Below are 17,183 nucleotides of genomic sequence, written 5' to 3' on the forward strand. Positions count from 1 at the left end.
GCCGTTAACAAGTGAACACTTTACGTGGGCAATGTACACACACAATTGAAAGTCATACTAATATTAGGGGTTCAAACCACCTTGGACATTATAATATAATAAAGAAGGTCTTCTTTTCTGTAAATGCCAGAAAGCAGCCACTTTCACACCTAATCAGTTAGTTTTGGTGATGGAGTGATAACCAAGAGCCCAGGGCTAGCTTTTCTTTTACTTTGTTACAGTATGCTCTTTGATGGTGGATGTATTACTCACACTGTTACAAATGAAAAGCACACTTTTCCTCCCCGTTCACTTATGTTTGGAGTGTGTTTCCAGGACAGTGACAACACCTGTGGTGACCTAACATTGCGGCATCACAGTGTATATATTATATATAGTGCTTACTGTACGTACTGTACAGTATATACTGGGTATCAAGTTTCATTACACACTGTTGGTACTTTGGCTTGATATGAGATGGAATAGTTTAAACCCAGTTTTAATTACTGAGCCCCAGCTAAGACATCAGAACATATATTGTACAGTGTACAAACTGCTGATTTGATTTGATCTTTTAAAACATAAAGGGAGATGTTATCATGAAATTCTGAAAGTGCATTATGAAAAGCAAAAGAAAAGATAAATAAATAAAATAAAATAAAATTAGATAAGTGGGTGTAGTTTGTCCTACCTTGCTTGGCTGGTTTTTCAACTTTCACAGCCTCTGACTCTGTAAGGGAGAACAATGGTAAGTAACACAACTCACATAATTTATTGCAGTTTGAACCGTTAACATGAACGCTTTCCATGAGCATGCACAGTATAGTTATACTAATGTTAGGGCTTCTTCTGCTAAAAACAAAGCACACAAAGGGTTATATTTTAATTATTGTTCAGAAAGGAATTTGCAACATTGTCTCATGCAGTTGTTATTGTGGCAACAATCTTGGAATTGTAGGTTTAAAAAGAGAAAATGCCATTATAATAAAAACTGAATTATAATAAGATTACTATTTACCAATGAACCAAGGATAATCAGTAACTACTGTAAATACATTACAAATGCCCTTAACATTTAGTTAATGACTCTCTGAAATCTTGTGCACGGAATTCCATAAGCAATTTGAAGCTTTGGTGTCTGGCTTAATGAACCCACAGTAATGTCTGCTCTTTCTAAAATAATTATTCTACATTTAGGATTGGAAGTGTCCATAGAGAAAAAGGTCTATCACAAAATAATGGACTAGTAAAATGATACATTTTCACACATCATTGATATTTAAGGAGTCACTATACTTTACAGCTAGTGAATGACGAGAACCATTTTAAACAGCTCCCAGGGTCTGCCCCCGTTCACGTGAGAATTCAGGTATTTGTACTTTACGTATGATACACATTTCTATTTGAGAGGTCTAACGTCCTTTTTCCAAACCTGACATTGATTTTGTCAGCAGTAGGAAAATTGAAATGGAAGGATTGAGTGAAGGCACTATTAAAAAAATCAATATTGCAGTACCTAATGGTCATATTTCTAAATTAGAAACATTTTCCAAAGATATTGTTTGTTCTTGTAAACAGTTACTGCAGTTTTTGTATTCTTGTGTTATATTTGTATTATTTGTTTGCAAAAGGATCCAATTAAATGAGTACAATAGCATGTATTCTCATTTTATGTTTCTTCTATTTAAAGCATGATTATAATAAATGCTGTTTGTTGTTTTCTTTTATTCATTTTACTTTTATTTTGATATTTTCTGAATATTTTAATTAAGCAATAATAATATTTTAATAAAGTGTTGAAACAAGCACACACTTTTTCAACCTCTTCATTATGACACACTGCATTGTTGTCATAATGTACACATTTCATTCAATTTGCCTTTATAACCGATAGCCTGCTAGTGAATAATAATACACACTGTACATATGATATGACATTAAACCTGTAACCATTTTTCAACAGCATATACAGGTACAACCAGTTTCTCCCTTTCAAGCAGCATGCTAGTTTAAGCATTTTTCACAACATTGTTCAAGATTATAAATACATACTTTTTTCTTTAGGTTTTTGAAGTTTTTCTGTATGAACAAACAAAGTAAATGCATAAACATACTGTAATTTATAAACTGTACATACAGCATCAAATACAGAAGAGTTGTCTATAATGTTATTAGCCTAACATAAAAGCTAGTCTTAATGACAGTGTGGGAACAGGCAAAGGTTTATTCCAAGAAAAGAGACACAGCGTTTTGGCTGTGGAGCCCTAATGAGGTTGCCACCTGAAGACGTCTCCACAGCTGAAACGTTGTGTTTCTTTTCTTTTCCATTCAGCAGAGAATGAACCTTTACTTGTTCCTTTGTAGCCTACACATGCTGATGCAACTCCCTACATGAACTTCTTAAGTGGCAGTGTTGCAGCTAATTAAAGTGCATTTTGATTTGACTTAAACAGTCAAGTCACAATATCACATTCTGAAAACTAACTTTAATTTTCAGATAAATCATGAGGTTTGAACTCTGTCACATTCATGTTTAGAAATTTATTTTACTCCTAGCGACACAATGTTTGATTATTTAGACTTTCCAGCATTTGATAAACCAAACCTGAAAAACAAAATATACTGTATAAGAGAATAAGTAGTAAAACAATCCAGGCCAAAAGCGACAACTTCCTAAGGAAAGGACTATAGTGACTTTATGCCAGCGTTAATAACATAACAACAAAACACAAAAGGAGAAATTGCTTTGTTATTTCTTGTCCATTAAGCATTTGACAGGCTATTGGAGTCTAAAAAACTCTAGGGAGATTCTGTTCCCAGAAAAGAGAGTCCTGGAAGGTTAGTTCATCGGTATGCTGGGGTTTGCATCATGTAATTGGAAGATTTGGCCTGCCTGTGTTTAGACTCATTATCATTGAGAAAAACAAACCCTTGAACCAACCAACTTTCCTGACTGAGTTGCATGAAAAATTAAATGACATGGTATCATTAAAATGTTTACTTTTCACTGTGAATCAGAGCAATATAAGTAAATGTCAGAATCATTACCACCTAGAGAGATGACTGGGTGTTTCCAGACATAAATTGACTAATTGATTGATCAAACTATCAGACATCATATCATGCCAATATACTGTAGCAATATAGGAAAGCAGAATGACTGAATTTCCCTAATAACGATTCATTTAAAAAAAATTCATGTCTTAAAACGAGTTTTTTCTGTTTATGGTGATCCATGTTAATTTAGTATCCTGATGTGGGATTTCACTGGCTATTTCTTTATTCTAAGATGTATTTTTGATGATCAACTAATTTTGTATTGAAATTAATTTAAATTTAATCAGTTTAATTGTGCAGCATATACTGTACAGCATCAACACTGGCTTGTAACAGTCAGTTTCTGCGTTGGACTCTTATATGATGGATTCAGATTCTGGCATGCTTCTGCACTACTCTGTGAAAAGCAATTGCATTTCTCTTCTGCATTGAGAGAGATTTCCAGCCAAGTCCTAGTGCAGAAGCTGGATGTGAAAGGCAAATAATTCAACATTTTCCATTTATATTCCATGTATGGCTGATTGCTAGAGTTGCTTTGTTGTGCCTGTAGTACAAATATTTTCCCCCTGTGAACCCTGTTTAACTTAAACCTTTATAGGAAGTTGCAGTAAAATATAATTGCAGTTGTTGTTGCAGTTTTCTCTAAGGATATATTAAATGAAAAGCTTTATGGTATGTTTATGATATTTTTTAAATATTAATTATATTTTAAAATATTGAACACATTGTGAACATAAAATAAATATAATATTTTATCCTCAAAGTACAGTAGGAGCTATCACAGCATGAACTGGGGTTTTCTGGTATGTTGCCAAACAGTAGATACCGTTTTTTTAACATCATGAATATCAGGGGATACTTGTAAGCAGTATCACTCACAACAAACAGAAATCTAACCTGGTCTTGCTTTGTGCATATACAATTATGAAAACTGTTTAATATTGAAATTTAAATTTACCTTTATATGTGTATTGATCTACTTTATATTACTGCTAGGTGTCTACTAGATGACATCTTTAACAAGACAACAAACTGTAATTGTAATAAGTAAAGGTTTATTCCGTGCTGAAAAGAGAAGAAACACAATGTTTCTGATGATTCTTCAGGTGTGTTTTTTCAGCAGCTGCCTACTTGTAATTGCAATAGTTGTAATTGTTATGCATTTGTAAAACAATGTTGAAAGAAATATATTTTAAATTATATGCTTTGAAAAGTGATGATTCTGCAAATAAAGAACAAAAACAATCTAAATTTTCACCCCTACAGCTAGCTTAAAGGGGTATGAAATAACTCTTATCTTTCTCTCCCGGCCCTTTTAAATATACAGTTTTAAATCTTCTTACATTCTGTCAGTAAATTGAATAACAACCCAATATCCACGATAATCACAGTATATATTTTGTCTAGACTGGCATGGAGGGAAGGTAGTAAGACGTCCTGGCTCACGGCTCTTGAATCTTGGGTGTCATGTCTGCCTGTTCTGCACCTAACCTTTTGTTACAGTACGTGCTGTAAGGCTCTTAGTGCCCTGCACCTGACAGGTGCGCCCCCAGGGTCCAGTGCTGTGCCCGTTGTCTGCTGGGTGAGGCTCCGGTTTACTGCGATCCTGTATTGGTCTAAATCAGGGTCCTGTCCTGTCCAGTGCTGGTCCTGGTGCCCCACAAAGTGTTGGTTTTCACTTCATCCCACCTTCATTAGATCACTGAAGCCTCATTTGATCTTCAGTTGATCTTACTTGATCTAAGAAGTTGCTTCAACTGAATATTTGCATTTCGTTTCCAGTCACGAATTTGGTATTTTATTCTCCTCACACAATATGGCAGTTAAAAGCTCCAACATGAGAGATGGGAACAAACTGTTCAATTGAATCTTATTATTAAGCCAATGGAGGGTCTGATTGTGAGACTTACTGTAACTTGGCTGGAACACAAACCAACAGGGGGTCACTAGGACTGGGACTGGAAACATTGGGCTAAGTGGTGATTGAAACAGGATGTTTGGGTGAATGTTTTCTCTAAAAGTGGCAACATCGTGGTGAGGTTGAAGGAATGCCAAGACGGAGAAAGTAGATCAAATCATTTCAAACCATTTTTTAGCCAGCAGCAGAAAACAGGCCTACATTTCAGAAAGTCTCTGGAACCCAAACTCTTATGCCATATACAGTACTGCTGTCAGAACCACACCCGATTCACATTACTACAGTAGATGAAATAATGTTCGTAAAGATGGGGGCATCTTGAAAATATGCTGAAATTCGACCCGGAAAGGAATAAATCAGTATAAAGCATTAATGTACTGTATAGGAAGCATTATAAACCTTGAAATGTCATTCAGCTAAGCTGACATTCCATTGGCACTTTTCTACTTACAGTTTATGCTTAATATGCTCCTATGTTAGCAGCCTAATACAGATTTTGAATTGCAATGTTAGAAATCTATCAGGTTTTGTTTCTTCCTGTTCAAACGTAATGAGCTCCACAGCATATGTATCGTGGCGACAATATGTTTTTTCACTTTACTGTCAGATTTAGACTATGAAGCCGGTTAAATTCAAATTAGTAGGGAGGTTAGTTCTTCAAACATCTGTTATAATTTAGAGAAGGCTGTTTATTGGAACTAAAGTTTTACTGCTTCTTAAAAGTACTCAGTCTGGGTTCTTGCCCCCTGGCTGGAAAGCTGCTCCATATACACGCAACTCTTAGTACAGAAGCATTTTCTGTTCTCTATTGTAAAGTTATTCCCTATAAATGTGTAACTTCTATCTAAGATAAAATCAGATCACTTTATCGACCATATACATTTTCTTGTATTAGGAATTTGTGTTTTCGCATACCCCAGCTTGCTTTCCGTGAGACACAAAGACAGGGAGAGAAGCTTAGGGTCATAGCGCAGGGTCAGCCATTTATATGGCACCCCTGGAGCAGTTGGAGTTAAGGGCCTTGCTCAGGGGCCCAACAGATTAGGATTCCTCTGCCTGCTGCAGGATACGAACCAGCATATTCTAATGCAGAAAAGTGCAGCATGCTACTGGCTGTTATTTGCAGAGTACTGTAGGATCTGTAGGGTGTTTCATCATAAGAACTGACAGCTTTCTTTGTATGACACCCTATAGCTGCATTTTCAGATTTTTCTAACACTTTTCTGACAAATATCATTAAGCTACTTTACCATCTGCAGTATAATGAGCTCTGCATAAAATACTGCATATGGACAAAATGTCTGCAAGCAATACTATAACACTTCTAAATCTTCTCAGATTTTCATTTGGATCCGTTTTGTCATGAAGTCTAACTTCTAATTTATTTGCGCTCAAGCGCTGCTTCATAAATGCAAGACTTTCCCTTTGAAATGTGAAGTTTGGGAAAAACAGATGCTCTCATGGGAAACAGCATTTGTGACATACAGTAGAAACATAAATATATGAGGTGATTCTTTATTAATCCGAGACTGTCTGTTTCAGGTAAAACTAGAATATACTGTTTCCTGCAAACATATCATTGCTTTTCACTGTTGTCTGCCTATAAAGGTTAGTCACTGGATACATTTTACAACTTTTAGGCCTGCTTTCTTCTTACCTTTTTTCTCAGCAGAAGATGCAGGTTTTGTCTTTTGTTTTTCTGACTCTGTTAAACCACACACAATATCCATTTGAAGCATTATAGTATATCATAGTAGTTCCAGTACATTACAGGCATTTACAGTATCAAGGAGGGAGAGAAAAAATATTGAATTCTAAAAATATTAAATAATGAGTCTGACATTGTATAATTAAATATTATCAATGCACATACTGTACACACATGGCTGTGTGATGAAAACATGAGGGATTTATTTTATGTTTCTTTCTTATATAAATAAAACTAAATAAAGTCCTTATAGACCTTTTAAAACAACTATGATTTCATAATCTTCAACTTATTATTTTGCTACCACATTTTATTGCAAAGGTATTTATTTTTGCTCTCAGAAATATAAAGCATTGGTTGTGTAATGTATGTAATGGCAATAACGCCAGTGTCAGTTACTGTACCTTGATCTATTCCTTTTGAGAGCTTGTCTTCCTTCTTTACCTCCGACACTGAAAGATGGAAAGGGTTTTATTCCAAGGCCATGTGGCAGAGATTTGCAATGATGGTAAGATAAAATAAACTATTTATGCTACACTCTGATGGCAAAAAAAAACAACAAAACAGGAGCCAGTTTTCCCTGACACCATTCTCCAATTAGTCCATTTATCGTACAGTGCATGTACTAGCTTCATTCTCTCAAGTACTGCCAAGAACATTTACTGCAGCATATTATTCAGCTAATTAAAATAGGTGCAGCAGGTATTACTTTTATTCTACTACACTGGCTTAATAAATGTTATTGTTTTTGACTTATTTTAACTTTTAGAGACCTTAATCTTGCTATTTAAAAAATGCAATATTCCACATGTAATTATGCAAGAAAAACTCACCAAAATATATCCCACTGCCAGACATTAGGGTCTATACTCTAATGCATTTATAATGTAAAATATTTTTGTTTGTTACATTTTAGGTAGATTCTCTACTTTAGGTAGATTCTCTACTTAAATGGAAAACTGAGGTGTTCAAATTTGTACTGATTTTAAAAGTAAACGGCTTCCAAATCCACTTAGTGTTTCCTAAAATTAAAGAATTTCTTAATCTCCATGAAATACTGAATATTAACTATTCATGGTAAAAAAATCAGTTCATATATATATATATCAAACTATGCATGTGCTCAAAAATATACAGTATTTTAAGAGCAACTGTTTCTACAAAAGTACAATCATTCCTTACAATGACGCCTTTCGGTGGATCTCTAAATCTAAATTCTGGTGGAAAGATGTTATATGGAATCAGACTGCTATAAAGCACAAGTATAGTTAAAGAAGAACTGCAACCCCATTATATTTTGGAGTTAGAAAAAACCGGCATCGATGAGTGCATGTGAAAACACATCACAAAACAAACAACATTTCCAGGTGCAGTACGTGAGCTCCATATTCTGCGATTCAGATCGAGGCAACAAAACGTCCGCAGAGGTGAAGTTCCCCTACGTTGTAAGCAAGCAGGCTTGTGAATACATCTCTTTTAGTCTTCTAGAAATATTGCTCTTGATTTCGAGGTGATTTTGCTGACAAATACAACTTACCTTGTTGCCTCCGCATGTAGATCATATAGGAACGTTTCTACGATGAAAAGGCTGCTGCAAAACCTGTACTTTTTCTCCTGTACATCACATTACGGAGACTAGTGAGCAGGAAGGACTGTATAGTACTTTCACAAAGTTCGCAATTTTGTGCTTAATTCGGAATTTGTATAATTTTGTGATACCATCAATTAATTTATTTTACCACCGATATTTGATAACAGGTCTGAGAAATTAAATCCTTTAAGTGCACATTACATGTAGTGATCTTGTCTTTTGTAACAATGAATGTAGTAATCTGCTGTAATTTAGAACTAATTTGAAATTATTAGAAATGACAAATAAGGATCAGCTACTTTTAGAAACAATACCTTTCTTCAGATGGGCTTTTTCTTTGGAAACTTCTGATTCTGAAAAAAAAATGTCGTGCACTTACAGTATAAGCTCATTTATAAACACTTTTCTGTGAAACTGCTTTGCATGTTCATAGGAATCATCATCACATTGTCGTAACAGAGTAGACAGTTTTTTATTTAATTCAAACACATTAAGAAAAATTGAAATAGATTTGTTTCACTGTGTGTTACAGTGTGACCAGCATTATATTTTCAGTGACTTATGTGTCTAAATCAAACAATATATGCATTATACATAAGCTTTTAGACTTCATTTCATATAAACAGTTAAGTATTTGACATGAATCCGGAAACTGGAAAACTGGGTAAAAATGTGTAAAATTGTATCAGGTTGAAAACTTTTCTGCTGCCTATTTTTGTTTTTCATTTGCTTATCTCTCCCTCAGCAAAGGGTTTTTTGTGCAGCTGCACATCCACAGAGACCAGGCTGCAGTAATGTATGTACAGTGCGGCGATAATTGCTGCCAAAGGTGTTTCCACCAAGGACTGACTCTGAGCACTAATGCAAAGAACTTATTTTAGTTCTTTTGCTGGTTTTGCTGATGTTTAACTTTGGCCAGTTTGAAGTTTTGATTGAAATATTATCTTTAAATACTTCGGATACACAATGTTTAATTCAAGAAAATGGGAAATTATGAGGGGGTGGGAGAATACTTTTGCAGGGCTTTATATTGTATCTGCTAGAGTTAATACACATCTTTATTTCAGTGAGCAACCATGAACCAACAAGGCGCCATTGGAATGGGACGGATATGTCTGCAAGAAACCTTGATTCCAGTCATTGCAACAAAGTCATCTTAACGTTGCTTCTCAATGGTCATCTATCACATAGATAGAGAATATACCCTGTAGCTCTAAACATCACTTCTGGAGAATTGAAGATTCTGCCTCAGCCACTTCTGTTATCAATATAACAGAAGTGTAATCCTCATTACACTCTCCACACTGCAGTGGTATCTCTGCCTACAGAATACATTGATCCTTCTTGTGTGGGTGTGGCACTTTGTAATTAATAATTAATGGCATCGTGGTGCACCATATTATATCTTCCATAGTTTATTCATATTTGACTGTTTTTATGGTATTCTATCAATCAGCATATAAACAGCAGAAACACAATACTAGGAAACTTGTTAAAACTACATTAATTGCTGAATTTGAATCTTTTGTTTTCTAATTATTTATTTCTTCACTGTTTTTCTACAATTTGTTTTCCGTAACTATATCTGATTTTGGGCAAATTGTTTAATAACCTCAACCAGATACATTCAGCACTTATTAGCTTATTGCATTATTAGTTTAACAAAAGCGCACATTTTACCATTTGGGCACATTGACATATGCATTTATATTTGGGGAATTCATTTCATGCAGCAGACATGTGGCTCTGTGAATCACATCTACTAGAAAGACACAATTACCATTATTATAAGCATTTAGCTCAACTTATTGTTCAGATATACTGCAGCCCCATACAGCAGTTGAGCTTCTGAAAATGCACAGATATTATGTCATACAGATTCCCAGAAGACAGTTTTCTCATTGTAATTGAGTAACAAAAATATACTCTAGATTGAAAAGCATAGAATTAAAAGCTGGGAAATGTCTTATTACAATCCGCGATTGTAATAATAATGTATTATTATAATCCGCGAGGTGTTTTATATGGAATTCCCCTGTGTTCAAAGGTTTCTTGTGGTTCAGAATGTGTCTTATATGGTATCATACAGTATATTCTTTTATCAAAGTATTTTCAGGAAGACGCAACACCCACTACCTTTCTTTGGAGGAGACGGTCTGGGTTTTTCTTTGGCAACCTCTGTTCCTGTCAAACACAAAGCCAAAATGTATTCATTTTTAAGTGCTTCGGTCAAAGTTTCAGTTTAAATTGCTATGAAAACATAAAATATTCCTATTATTTAAAAATTTAGAAACTCTTATAACATTGCAAAAGATGAAGGAAATGAAATTAAGACATACAGTATTTAGAACACTTCCAGTCATTTATAGATTGACCAAAATTTTATTCCATGCACCAGTGTTTTGAAACCAGTTCAGAATAATGTTAGAAATCACAATTTCATTATATAAAAAATACTTTTGGGATAATATAGAAAAAATACCTTTCTTTGGAGTAAGTGTTCTAGCCTTTTCTTTGGCAACTACTGGTTCTGTAAAATAGATAATATTCTCATAAATATGACATTCGTTGGCTCTTTTAGTAACACTTGCAGTTTATTTTCAAAAGCAATCATGTCATTTTAAATTACCATGCTTTTCCTAAAGATAAAGTAATTTTTTACATTCAAGCAAATTTAGAAAACCTATTGACAGAAAATAATCAATTGATATTTCAATTAAATTAGATTTTAATTAAATAATCTTTAAAATAATCTTTATGTGATAAAACAAGCTTTCAAAATATTCATTAAATCAGTAAAAAAAATGGAATATACAAAACAACTGACAGTACCGTGTTTTAGAGGTGGAGGCCTGGCCTTTTCTTTGGAAATTTCTGTTTCTGTAAATTTTAAATGATATTCTTTTTTAACTCAGAAGCCTTCAATTTCTTTATTCACATCTACATATTAAGTCCTACAAACATTTATATATGTCTTTGCTATAGATGTCTTAGATTATCCTGTCTTCTAGAATTACTGTAAATACATTTGTAAAATAACCTTAACAAAAATCTATTGAGACCAAAAAGGACTGAGTGATGGATTGACAAAAAGCCAGAAAGATTTATTGCTTTGTTTTCTTTTGTTATAAAAGTAGCGTGCTTAACAGTTTTTAGTAGTTAAATAAACATGTCATACAGTAGATGACAGAACATTACTGGTATATGATATTTCTTATGTTTTTGATATTTTAAATGGACGATTAATATACTGTATTTCTGTATTTAACTATAAAATGCGTACTGTACTGCAATGTACTGCACCTAAAGCTGTCTTACAATTTCAAGCACAAAATGTGATTTAAAGATTCTACTGTCAATAGTCAAACCCATGCAGAACATATAGCAATATATACAGTACAATAATATAATGCAGTATCTATATTACTTGCACTCATTAGTACATACATGTAAGTTTTAAATATACTATATATATTATATAGAATACCTGTTTTAAGCATTTTTATTAGTTGCACCTGGAAACCCTTTTTTTAGAACCATAACGTGTATTGAAATGACTCACTGATTGATTGTTTCATTCACTTGCTTATTCGTTTGCACTCAATATTGTGTTTTAACAAACCTGAACCAGCTGGGTCTTTAATTGATTTATTGTGCTCTGTTTGATGCACAATCACTGAATGACACTCTCTGCAGAAAGAAAAGGTGGTACTTCTGTTCAGTGGTTTTAAGGTTTGTATAAACCTGTTCATTCATTCTTGAGAAGATATTGTCCATGATTGATGAGGGAACTTGGGCTTTATAACTTTGAAACAGCTTTCATGTGGCTTTTACATTCTGCAAGGGCTTCTGTGCCATTAAAGCAAACAGAAGTGAGCCAGTTTAAAAACCGACTGTCTGATCACTGAGGCTGTCTACCTAAATATTCTTTTTCCCTCATATCAAATCCAAATTTCTTTAACCAGCGTGTCTGACAAACCCACTTAAGCTTTTGAAAGAGCACAATTTTTAATGTTTTTTTTTATGTTTAAACCTTATAATGTCAATTTACACAAATGGGCAACCCTTTAAACTGAAATATATGGAATTAGTAAAGTGAAATACACAATTGTTTAACAAGTGTTAAACACAATTGTTTAAAGTACAGTAATTTAATTTTGTACAAGGATTGACTAATAAATCTTGACTAAATTATGCAGGAGGACCTTTTTTTCTTGCTCTTAGCTAAATTAGGCTGGAGTGAGACTCCACATCTTTTTGCTACTGTAAATCTGAAGTAAGTACGTTTGTGCCCATCTGAAACCAAGTCAATCCAAACAAGAGATAAGGGTGGTTTGTTTTTACTTATCCTCTTTAGCATCTGAAAGGGAACAGAACACTTTTATTTAATCGATTTAATCTTTGCTGATGGCCTGTCTTTCTCACACCTGAAGAAGGCTTCACAGCCGAAACATCGTGTTTTCTCTCATCTCTTTTAAGCGTGGAATAAACCTATTACTTGATCCTTTGCAGACTATGCCTGCTGATGCAGCTACCCACTTTTATTTTCCTATTTCTTAAGAAATTAAAAAGCCATTAATTAATTAATTAAGCCAACTGAGAGATGTATTTAATGGTTATTTAATGTTTGACATTAATTTTGTCCTCATTGCAACTATACATGTAAAACTGCTTTCCATAAATGAACAAACCTGCATGCCATACTGTATATTACGTCTGTGCAAAAAGGATGTAAATAAATGAAATATTTGAATGTCAGCCAAGACATTGCATTATATTTAATCATATATAGAATTAGTGTTAGTAATTAATACCTTCTTTATAAATAATTTGAGAAAAAAAACAATTTGTGCATAGCTTTCGCATAGCTTGAATGAAACTTTAGCCAAGCATTAAAGCTCATAAAACAGTAAGCATTTCTAAACTGACATCCAAAAATAATTTTGCAACTTTATGAAGCATACTTTTTCTTTTAGTTTGTTCTTTTTTCACTGTAGAACAAAGAAATAGCAAAAATCAGTATGTTCACCTTTTCATTCTACAAGCAATAACCAAGGAGAAACTTAACATTGAAAATAAGAGACATTTCTTTAAAAATAATTGTATTAACAAGTCCCTTCATCACTCGTAGCTGTATTTGTCCTTCATATAAATACTGTACATTCAAAGGATTATATGATGAGACATTAAAAATTGTGCAAAAATGTGAATTTTGAAGTAGATTAATTGGTTGTAAAATATAAATAAATTAGATGTAAAATACATAAAATATCCATTAGCCCTCCATAAAACTGTGCAAAAATGGATTTAGATTCCAATTAGAAATTGACTATAAATGCGAATAATTTCATACCATTTCAAACATTATCTACACATTTCTGCAATAGACTTCATCTATCAGCATTTTATTAAACAGAAATGGATCATGGAACATAGTACATTTTAGACATCCTCTTTTGTAGACTATGGTTTCTTGATACCCAAAGAGTTTTCTTTTGCAAAACTCAGAATGTTAGAATAAACAGCCTTAATCTTGGCCTCCCGATGAACTTTTTTATCACCTTTTTTATCTGAAAATTTTTGAATATTGAAAACCAGATTAGGGTCTCCATGGTCAAGACTTGTTTTCTGATACACTTATCAGATCCAACTCATCTGGTACCTTAGGCGGGTCAGGATGTTGAGTAACTTTGGCCAAGATTAAAAAGGACCATTTATACTGTATGCCAGCCACTTTAAGAAGCTCATTTTTGTTTGCCAGTGTCTTTATTCTTTTACTTTAGCGAAAAGCACCATCAAGTACCGTGCTTGCAAATTGTGTTTGTTGAAAGGGTCAAACTGCATGTGCAAGATACATCTGCTAAGATGGGATCTCTGTCTCATACATTCATAGAGAGTATGAACTGATTTAAATGTGATTTAATCTGGTATTTAAGGCAAATTAAGAAAGAAAAGACCGTCGGAAAGACAGGCTGTAGGCTGTAAAATGATCCCAAAGTTCCATCATACTACAATTCTCTATGATTTCAAAATATATTAGAACAAGCTGTGAAAACGTGAACTCCTGCTGGGGCTGTCGTGTCTTGTCCATTGCTCATTGCTGTTGTTCATAGATGCTGTTGATTTCCTGCCTTCTTGCTGTTGTGTTCCTCATGCTGGGATGCGGTTGTGTGTCCTTGTTTCTCTCTGTGAGCATTATGAACAGACAGCTGCATTTTTGGCCTATTGCCGGTGTTTTTGGTGTTAGGTTTCAAGTCTGTACTCTCACTGTCAGTCTCTATATCAACCTTCATATCAGAATAGTGTGGCTGCTTTCTCTGGGGAATCAGTCAGCATCAATGACCAGGGAGCACTTTCCTTTTGAAATAAGACCTTGATTCTAAAAAAAGTTTCTTTCCTTCCAGAACACATACTGAAAGATTCAGTGGAATACTGCAATAGAATTGCACTGCAGGTTGACTCTTGCCTACAGTATGTTTTCATGAAAGATAGTCTTATCTCTTCAATGGATTGGAAGTGACTTAGTTATTAAGAAATGTAAAGAAATACTTATCGGGATATGCTTTGAAGTGATAGAGTGGGGAATTTGGAAATAATAAATAAAAAGGGAGATTTACAGTATGGGTTAAGATGGATATGAATCAACACATATGGTAAATACACGCTGAAACATCCAAGCACACACAGCACTGAGCTTAATATGGTGACAGCTTTGTGATACTGAAACTCTCTCCTCCCTCATAGATTATCTGCTGTTGTATTGCATCCATAATAAAGAGAGAGAGTGAAGTATAGAACATACAGTACATATCCTGAAAAAATCTTACTTATATTTTAAATAGTTTTTATCTGATTCTAATATTTTAATAGGGGCTGTTTTTTCTTTACTTTCTTGTGGCAAAAAATAATTTGGTTCTTAATTCACTTTATAATTTTTTCATAAATTATAAATTTCTTAATTACAATATTACACATATCTGGTGACATTTTTTTAAATTAAGTTAGAACTCTAGTTACAGTGTTATAGATCTGAATTTCAACCAGTGATAACAATCTTGGTCACAGATTAATCAAATTAATTAAAAAAACAGCTTTTGACATGTTCCCCAAACCTAAAGGTATGAGGGGGAAACAATCAAGACTGTTAATCAAAGCTCTTGCAATTAAATGATATTCAATAATGCTTGGTGACAACTTTTGATCCCACAGACTCAGTTTTTAGATACAATTTTCACGCTGTGCACTACGATATATTTTCAGATAGAACTACAAAACCACCCGTCCTAAACCTGACTTGGGCCCCAAAATCCACCGCCGAGCTTAACAATTGTCTAAGTACTGTGTGAATGCTAACCCTGACCCTAACCTGGGGTGTCAATTGAGCATTTCCGTAATCTACAGTATATCTGAGCCTCTCTGGGCATCGGATTTTAACATGTTTTCCAAACCAACAGGTACTTACAGTATCACTTAGAATATTAAATGCAATGTAAATTTTCTTTTAACAAATTTAACATTTCCAAGCACTCATTTATACAGATGACGATAGTGTTGTTATCCTTTATGTTTATAGATTTTAGTTATTTTATCATTAAGAAGGGCAGATATCCAATAATTTATCATCAATGGTGCTGAAATTTGTGTTCATCTTACAAATTACATAATGGATATTTCATTCTGTACTGGTGTAGCATTAATAATTATGGAGCAACCATAGAATGCTACAGTATGTTGTGTTACAAAACATTTGCTGGGCAGTAAAACTCTTCTTCTGAGTCTTACACTCACAGATATTTTTGAGCTTGAGCCTACTGTAGGAGCAACAAATGGAACGTACAGTACTGTAGGATTTGTATTTACTGAATATGCCATTCCTTTCATCATCATTACTGTGCTTCCTGTTTAATAACAAAAATAACATATGAATTTATTTACTGATCTTGCTTGAATCACTTAAAAGATCAGTATAGACTCAGACAGACTACCAACCAAATGGTGATGAAGAAAGAAAGAAAGATGTTTTTCATACCTTTAGATACTTTAATGGTTGATAGTTTTTCTGTAAAACCAGAAAGGACAACATATTCATTAGCAAAGCTGATGCAAAAAAAAGTCTTAAGGCATGACTAGCAATCAATACAGAACATAATTTGTTACATGTACTGTATACAGTATGTTTCACTGGGAATCAAGATGTTGTTCTTAGTGGGTTTTGCTTTAAACATTTGACATGTTTCTATAGCTAAGGAGAACTATACTGTAGGTAAAATCCAATACAAACAAATCCACTACAATAAACAAAGGTTTCCAACAGATACAGTACTGCCTAGTAGATTATTACAAACTGAAAAAATAACTATAAATCCTGTGATATCAGCTAGAAAGAAAATAAAAAATGTTTAAATGTCAGTTTGAAAACTTTTCTTCATACCGTATATTGCCTAACCGATTGGCATAATTATTGAAAAAACAATTGCTTTCCATTATTTTCAGCCAATAAATTCCAAGCTTTTTAAAAACCTTTTGCATATTTTAAAGTTTTTTTACATAAAACTCTGCCTGTGAATCATTGTCAGGAATGATCAGGAACACTGGTTGGGTACAGTATGTGGCAAATGGAAAAAAAATGCAGCAGGTGTTATTTTAGACAGCAGATGGTAGTGTTGTTCATTTTTTTTATTCAATATATACCAAGAATTTGGAACTGTGTTTGTTATATTTACTATCTTTTTTGCGCTTTTAGCTGTGAACACCTTACTGTAATGTGAAGGCAGTTTTTATATATTAGATAAGATTTCTAACAGGACCCCCTGGAAAAGAGATGATGATCAATAAAACCTTGTAAATATATATGTGTACTGTATATGTTATAGCAACTGATTAAAAGCTTCTAAACAATAAAGATAAGGACATGAGTTACTGTTTTTTTT

The 17,183-nt window shown here is 33.6% G+C and overlaps 1 protein-coding gene across 1 annotated transcript in view; it reads right to left on the reverse strand.

The window, feature by feature from the left end:
* The window catches only part of trdn (triadin), a 123,292-nt gene that overhangs the window by 19,409 nt on the left and 86,700 nt on the right, over positions 1-17,183 (reverse strand). Inside the window, exons 24-33 of the mRNA XM_069185507.1 lie at positions 16,283-16,312; positions 13,218-13,244; positions 11,086-11,133; positions 10,736-10,783; positions 10,390-10,437; positions 8,568-8,606; positions 7,067-7,114; positions 6,612-6,659; positions 2,032-2,058; positions 671-709 (exon numbers count right to left, since the gene is read on the reverse strand). Coding sequence (XP_069041608.1) covers positions 671-709; positions 2,032-2,058; positions 6,612-6,659; positions 7,067-7,114; positions 8,568-8,606; positions 10,390-10,437; positions 10,736-10,783; positions 11,086-11,133; positions 13,218-13,244; positions 16,283-16,312 — 402 coding nt within the window. The remainder of the gene's footprint in view (positions 1-670; positions 710-2,031; positions 2,059-6,611; positions 6,660-7,066; positions 7,115-8,567; positions 8,607-10,389; positions 10,438-10,735; positions 10,784-11,085; positions 11,134-13,217; positions 13,245-16,282; positions 16,313-17,183) is intronic.

This window comes from Lepisosteus oculatus, chromosome 2 (assembly GCF_040954835.1).
Source record: "Lepisosteus oculatus isolate fLepOcu1 chromosome 2, fLepOcu1.hap2, whole genome shotgun sequence".
Classification (NCBI taxonomy): domain Eukaryota; kingdom Metazoa; phylum Chordata; class Actinopteri; order Semionotiformes; family Lepisosteidae; genus Lepisosteus; species Lepisosteus oculatus.